The sequence below is a fragment of the Gossypium hirsutum genome, chromosome A12 (genome assembly GCF_007990345.1).
Source record: "Gossypium hirsutum isolate 1008001.06 chromosome A12, Gossypium_hirsutum_v2.1, whole genome shotgun sequence".
Taxonomy (NCBI): domain Eukaryota; kingdom Viridiplantae; phylum Streptophyta; class Magnoliopsida; order Malvales; family Malvaceae; genus Gossypium; species Gossypium hirsutum.
The window spans coordinates 88,669,962-88,678,334 of NC_053435.1; the positions used below are offsets into that span (position 1 = coordinate 88,669,962).

Sequence of the window (8,373 nt, forward strand, 5' to 3'; positions counted from 1 at the left end):
ATTATTAAATATATAACTTGAAAATTATATTCTGCATAAACATAATTAACTTATACTAAGAAAAAGTTAGATGAAAATGAAATTGTACATCATAATCAATATGTTCAAAAGTTTTACAACATCAAAAAGTTTGAACATTGATATTTAATGGTGAGAAAGAAATCTTCTGACCCATTCCAATCGGGCAACAGAAGGTAAACTGAAGAAAACGATCATTTGAGTTGGATGATCGGGAATTTTACTCAAAGCATCATACCGCTGATCGTCGGTTAAACCTTCAATTGACCATAAGGCTGAATATAAATTTGAAGCTTTCTCTTCCATCTTTTCTTCAGACTTCTGCTGAACTACCACCTCGGAGGCCATAGTCCTACTGATTTGATCACCAACGGCCTGGATTTTTTCCCCCAACAAGGTGGCAGCCTCCTCAAATGAAGCATACACATTATCACGAGCATCATATTTCTTTTTTCTCTTGTTTGAAGATGAGGAACCCCCTTGATCTCTATCTCCTCGCGGATCCATACCGGAAACATCCATGTCGTCTAAAGAGACGTCAGCTTCGCAGTCATAGAATGTGTTTCTCTCTTCATTCATATCTGTAGTACGATCATCCTCAGCATGTATTTCTTCAAGAACATCAGCAGCTGTTTGAGCGTCTTTCCCAGTCGCCCGATCTCTTGTTTATATGGCAGTAAGCTGGTTGTAGTAAGGGAAAGAACGATGTCTGAACTGAGAGGCTTCTTTGTGACTCTAAAAAAAATGAGGAAATCATATTAGTTATAAGTTTTGTAAAAAAACAAATAAATACTTGAAATACATTTTACCTTTACATAGGATTCCCAAACTCCATCTTCAGCAACAACGAGCTGCCTATGCTCGTCCCAACCAAAACCACTGTTGTTTTGGCCATTAAGCATGTCGTAGACGACTGACCATTCCCTTTTTAGGCACCTAATCCGAGATTCAATATTTGGTTTCGCCTTCAACATTGCTCTTGGTAAAGCCTTTTCTAGCATTTTCTCTAGCTCGTTCAAATAACCGGCTTTGAACCCGGTATCAGCATTAAATGTTCCTACATTGTGCAAATCCACCATGCAAGAAACCAAGGCTGTATCCTCCTCTGGAACCCATTTTCTTTTGCTTCCTCGAGAAGCTTGAGAAGAAGCACCCGTTGGTGGAACACCTGACATATTGTTCTTAAAAAAAAAAACAAATTAACATTATTTACTATTTTGAATATCATTTAATTGTTGGGTGAACAGTTTATAATATTATATCGGTAGTTCAATACTAAATTTAAATTTATAACACATGCTTAATGAAAAGATAATTACATTATAATTCAACAAAGTTTCATAAAGTTTCATAAAGACCACCAAAGTTTCACAAAGTTTATACATAAAAAAACATCAACAAATCAATTCAAACTGAATTTGTCCCTAAACCTAACTAATTTCTAGATGCTTGCCATTCATCGAACATTTGGTTGGCTAGTTCCATCCTCCAAGTTGCCCAAGCATCCGATGGATGAATATTTGTGATATTCGGTTCATCGTCATCCACCACATTAGTAGGTAATCCTTCTCCCACCTCCGCTTCAATGGGATCAATACTCATATGGGTTCGAATAAAATTATGGAGCAAACAACATGCAATAATAATTCTATTGTGCACCCTTACAGGATAAAACGATGGACTCCTAAGTATTCCCCATCTAAGTTTTAATAAGCCAAAGCATCTTTCAATGACATTACGTGCTGAGGCATGTTTCATATTAAAAAACTCTTGCGGAGAACTTGGCTGATAACCCTGACGCCACTCGTTCAGATGATATCGCTGTCCTCTAAATGGTGCAAGAAATCTCTCACAATTTGTGTATCCAGCATCAACTAGATAATAACAACCTATAAAATAATTTTTTAAAAAATGATTAATTCAGCAAACAAAGTTTGATCTTAATGAGTAATTCAAATTCCTCTAAGTATACACTGTACCATGAGGAACTTTAAGTCCATGTCTTCTACTGATGGCATCTCGGAGCACCCGTCCATCGGCAACTGAACCTTCCCAACCAGGAAGAACATAAACAAATTGCATATCAGGTGTACAAACACCTAGCATATTGTTGCTATGTCACCTTTTCGGGTTCGATATCTAGGTTTATCAGCTGTTGGCACCCTAATCCTTATGTGGGTTCCATCAAGAGCACCTAAGCAATTCTATATCACATGATATAAAACCTTGTGTTAGAATACTAATTTAAATCTAAGTCAACTAAATGTTGTACAAGCTATATCTAAAACTCAGTCTACTACCTTAAACCATTTCCACCTTGTGTCAGAAGAGTCGGCTGTAATTGGCTCCGGCTTTTTAAATAAGACATCTTGTAAGCGTATGACAGCATCTAAAACACTATGAAATGCTCTGCTTACAGTTTCCCGGACCTTCTAAAGTGATGCTTGATAACTCGATTTTTCAGGTGATGGGAGATGATATGTAAAAACATTGCTACTTGCTCATCAACAAGCATGAACCTTGACGACTTCAATCCCCCTATCGATTCTAACATCTCACATAGTTTACAAAAGGCAGTTCTATTCATCCTAACTTGTTCAATACAAGTCTCGTCACTAGCATATACAAGCCTCTTCACATAATCCCGTTTTGCATAAAAATCTAAGGTGTAGGACCTAATCCTTGGTTGATAAGTCTGTAGGCTAAGGCTGGCACCCATTCTAAACAAGAACCAAATCGCAATTCTACAGATTTCCAACCATAATGTCAAAGCAAGACCAATTCTTTTACGCATCACACTTTGTGCAATTAAAGGCAGACGAGCCATTACTGCAACATATTAAAATTATAACACACACTATCAATGAATTGAAGTTGCAATTACACATTATAAAATAAAAATAAACAATACAAATTTAGAACACACGAAGCAAAATAGTTAATACTAAATGATATCGTTGCAACTTTAATTTCATTTCTTTATGAATCACCCAAACAATAAAGAAATTATAAAGCATGTATAATTGACCTAAAATTAATTGTTGGTGTATGTATAATTGACCTAAAATTACTTGTTGGTTTAATGTTATTGTCCCTAAAAAACATTGCTGGTGTATGTATAATTGTTGGTTTAATGTTATTTACCCTAAAAAACATTGTTGGTGTATGTATAATTGTTGGTTGTATAATTGTTGGTTTAATGTTATTTACCCTAAAAAACATTGTTGGTGTATGTATAATTGTTGGTTTAATGTTATTTACCCTAAAAAACATTGTTGGTGTATGTATAATCTTTTAATTTTACGTATATTTTAGATATATATGATAATTTTTATTAATTAATATAAAAATATAATTCTCTCCACATAAAATTATATCAACATTAATACTTAACAAACAGGTTTCATGTTTATTATTAATTTCAAATTATTAATATTAAAGATAAAAATTATAATAATTATATCAACATTAATACTTAACAAACAGGTTTCATGTTTATTATTAATTTCAAATTATTAATATTAAAGATAAAAATTATAATAATTACAATTATATTTATGTTATTAATAATGTTCTCATTATTAGTATCATAATATTTATAATTTAATTAAACATCGAATTTATAATAAATTACCTGTACTATTTTAAATAATAACAACCTTTGCCGCATGAAGAATTTTTTTTTGATAGATTAGGTCACAAGCCCCATTTTTGGTTTAATTATTCTTTTGTCTCTATATTTTTTACACATTTAAATTTTAATTTATTTATTTATAATTTTAAAAATTTAATCCTTTTACTTTGTTAAATTGGATTAAGTGACAATTTTAACTTTAAATTGCTCTCATGACAAATATTATACAAGTAATAAACTAGGTAAGCAAATCTTAAGATTGTTAAATATGAATAAAAATAATAATCGGATGGATTATTTATTTTTTAAACTCGTTAAATTATTTGACTAAAAATAGTAATCGATAAATAATTTAAATACCAATGTAAAAAAAATTAGAGACAAAAGTGTACGAAATTAATATGGTTTGAGCGATAGTGACGTAAACCATAATAAAAAGAGAGCAATTAATCACATTAAATTAGCTTACTTTGGTCGGTGAAATGTCATATAAAGAAAGATATAATTATAATTTAGCTTTGGTAAATAGATTACAAACTTTCACCCTAAAACATCATGAAGGGCATGAAAAGTGATGCTTGAAAGGTAAGGTATTTTAATGAAATTAATTACTTGCTTTTACAAGTTTTTTCAATAACATCAGCATTTTTTTGAAAGCAAATGAGGAAAGCCTATTTTGAATGCTATTTGAAACTGAAAGTAATTACTTGCTTGTTTTAATGGCTGACTTTTTCCTTTGTATTATCATGGCCTATGTTCAAAACACATGCTCTTCAAATCCTATACTCGTCCCAATCAAGAACAAATCAAAATTTTCCAGCAGACAAGGTCCAAAAGAACTAAAATAACAAATTCTATTGACTAACAAATCAAGAACAAGGTCCAGCAGACTAAAATAACATTTCATCTTCCACAACAGTTTCATCTTAACATTATAAATTGTTTTGAACATTCGTTATCATCTAACATTTTCATCTTACCTATTTTTGCTACTTTCAGATGACCAAATTACAACAGAACAAACAAACAAAAGAGGATTTGAGGCACTATTATTGTCTGAATGAGTCGGGAGTAATTTAGTTAGATGAATGATAATTTAATTTAATTCAATAAAGATTTGGAAACTTTTGTTCAACATCAAAAAGTTTCACAAAATAAAACCAGACTACGACAAAATTTATGGGCAAAAGTAGAGATAATATTGTTACTAAACAGACACAAGAAAAATAGCTAAAATACAATATTACACAAGCACAAAGCATATCAAAATCAATATAACACCACTTATTTTTAAAATGTCAAAACTTATAATAAATACATGACACCTTAAACATGATTATGACACAGAAAACAAATGAACAAGCCTTGGATACACAAATTGCAAATTCTAACACTAAATTATTTCATCGGACATCTTTGAGCCTTATGTTTTTTCCATTACACACCTTACAAGTGTTTTAGTGATTGCAATAAGTTGATGGATTGAAATAACTTGGTGATGAGCTTTTTAATTCTAGATCAATGACATAATCTCTGTTCATTGGGAAGGTCATCTATTTTGACTCAAGGAAGGAGGGGTATATGCAATTTAACTCTAAAGACAATCTCTTCCAACAAGGATGAATAATGGATATTGCTTTAAGGTTTTCTGTTGTACGGATATATTTAGAAGCTCAATTTATCTCATGGATTTATGGTCTATACCTATAATCACTTGCATATCAAGTTTTAAGCCTTTCCTCAGTATTGACGCTCTTTCAGTTCCCCACCTTCTTATAACCACTAATACTCTCTTTAGTCTCTACCACCAGAATTTCTCAATACAATTTCCATTTACTTTGACTCCCATTTTCCGTCTCTTTCTTTTCCTTATAGAGCATCAAGAGTGAGCAAGATGCAAAAGGCAAATCAAATTGACAAAACTTGAGCAGCATTCTTACCTATTTTTGCTACTTTCAGAGGACCAAAAGAACTCAATGATCTTACCTATTTTTGCTACTCAGTTCAGGCACTTAAACAAACAAACATTGGAAGAAATCTCATTCGCGGTTTTGAAGATCAGAAAAGGACTCGAAAATTACAACAGAACAAACAGAAATCGAAGATTAGCAGAGAAGAGAGAACAACTTCGAACGGCATGCATTTCTTAAGCCTAACCAACAACAGAAAACACATTTCAATTCAACATGCAATACAAACAGAATAAAATTGGCTAAAACTAACCTATTAGCAAATCGGGGCACAATGAAGAACCTGAAAAAAGCAAAAGGGGAAACCGATTAGATAAAAACAATAGATCATATTTACCTCGAAAGTATTGGTTTTCATCTACAATAGCAAAGGATATTAATCTATCGGGAAACATAGACTAACCGATGACGCAAATCGGCAGAAACTGTGAGCAAATCGGCCGAAATAGAAAAGAAAATAATCGGGGGAGCAAATCGGCAGAAAAGGGAAGAAAATAATACTGGGAAAAAGCAATGAAACAAGGAAGCAATTCGGATGAAGGTGGGAAACGGAAGAGAAACAGAGGGGATCGATTAGGGGTAAAAGAGGGAAGGTTTAGGGTAGGGTCATCTAATCTGAGAATAAGGGGGGAGTAGAAATCGGTGTTTTTCACCGATTAGGGAAGTAAGGGGATAGACGCGTATTAGCAATACGCTCAACCAAACGGCGTCTTAGATTGGTATTAGGTGGGCCCCACCGATTAGGGGTGTATTGGCTTAGCCAATACACCAAACCAAACAAGCTCTTAAGAGTATGTTTAGTTTAATGGAATAACAGTGTCATATACATTGAATGAATCATTCTTCAAAAAATTCAGGAAATAGAGATATTAAATTGGCTATTCTATGAATAGATTAAAATTTTTTGCTTCCCATCATACCCTTCATTAAATAATGAATTTACCAATTGAGTCATATCTTTTATCATTTTTGAAGCTTCAACTCATTTCGTAGAACCAAATTGAGGCGGAAAAAATTGCAGACATCAAGGTTGGTTTTTGGGTGTAGAAAGTTGAGCTTCAAGTCCCGGTGAAGAAAAAGCAAATCTCTTAAAGATTGAAAAATATGTTTAAATCTTTGATAATTTTGATTTGAGTTTTGATATTGTTTATGAAGGATTGAGGGAGAGGGTAATGGATTTACCCATTAAACAATTATTTTTATTATATATTTTTAATATAGATTAAATAAATAATAATAGTAAATTAGTTATAAAGTGATTAAATAAAAGAAAAAATATAATTATTAATTAAGGATAAAATTGTTATATTAGTCTATTATTTGTTTATTCCAAAGATATTATTTTATTTAACCAAACCCAATCAAACAACATTATCACATACTAACATTTCATTCCAGTGTTAATTTATTATTGACTATGAAACAATTGGATTGAAGGGTCGAGGTTTGATGGGATTAGCAAAAACATGGATGATCAACATCATTATCGTCGTCACGACTCAAGACATCAACATGTTCGTTTGTTGAGAATCAGAATCCAAATACTAAAAAACAAATGTTTAACTTATTTGAAGCTCCCGACAACAAGGACGGAGGCAGCCGTCTACTCAGAACACACTTCAGTTTTTGCCTGCAAAAAAACCAAATAAATATAAATAAAGCCTGTTTGCTTTGTCTCAATTAAACGCCCGAATGCTATTAATATATTAATACAAGTTCACACTGACCGTTGCGCATTGCCAAACCAAAAATGCACTATTTATGTACTTGAGTAAAAGTTGCAACAAAGCCTTTACTCTATAGACTACACAAATTACTCCCTAGCCGCCTTCCCCAACTGACACCTTTGCTTCCATTAAAGCTTCCTCTACGGCTGTATTTGTTTGGTGCTGTTTTATTTTGTATGTATATCTGCCTTGTCTCTTCCAGGACACACACAAAAAAAAAAATCCCTTTATTAATGAAAACACCGTGAGACCCTCGACGCACGCGCTGCGACAATAACGGACAAAGCCCACTTTATTTACTATGATGCCCTCACATCCCCCACCCTTATAAAAGCCCATCGCATACGCTCACTTTCTCCAACATCATCACACCATCTAATCTTTGCTTTCTGCTCTGCCTTTTTAGTTGAAGAAAAGAAGAATGTATTCTTACATGGGGATGGGGATGGGGTCAGACCCGATGGAGCGGTTGGTGAAGCTGGCGTCGGAGAGCGCGGTAGTGATATTCAGTGTGAGCAGCTGCTGCATGTGCCACGCTGTGAAGAGGCTGTTCTGCGGAATGGGAGTGAACCCAGCGGTGTACGAGCTGGACCAGGACCCCAGAGGGAAAGAGTTGGAAAGAGCTCTGATGAGGCTGCTTGGCAACTCACAAGCTGTTCCTGTTGTTTTCATCGGAGGGAAGCTGATAGGTTCCATGGACCGAGTCATGGCATCCCATATTAATGGAACCCTGGTACCACTTCTCAAGGAGGCGGGAGCCCTTTGGCTCTAATTCTCTTCAAAATAATTAATTATATGACTTGGATGCATAGTGCGAACAAGAGGCGCCGGAGTTGGGTTTTCTCATTCCATCTCGATTATATACTATTAGGCATTAGCTAATTTTAGTTAACATTCCGTTTTTCAAGTGTTGTTTTATAGTTGGAGATTTTGAGGTCTCCTTAACCCCTATGCCAAATCCAATTAATGTAGCTCACCTGTTGTCTCATTGTATAGAGAATGGAAGCTCAAAACTTATCTTTTA

The 8,373-nt window shown here is 33.7% G+C and overlaps 1 protein-coding gene across 1 annotated transcript; it reads left to right on the forward strand.

Annotated features, from left to right (window-relative positions):
• The first annotated feature begins 7,671 nt into the window (after window positions 1–7,671).
• Window positions 7,672–8,373, forward strand: LOC121210951 (glutaredoxin-C5). The gene has a single exon (XM_041083006.1). The coding sequence runs from the start codon at window positions 7,771–7,773 to the stop codon at window positions 8,119–8,121; it is 351 nt and encodes a 116-aa protein (XP_040938940.1). The 5' UTR covers window positions 7,672–7,770; the 3' UTR covers window positions 8,122–8,373.

Coding starts and splice junctions, on each gene's coding strand:
- LOC121210951 (XM_041083006.1), top strand. CDS start 7,771: ATGTATTCTTACATGGGGATGGGGATGGGGTCAGACCCGATGGAGCGG.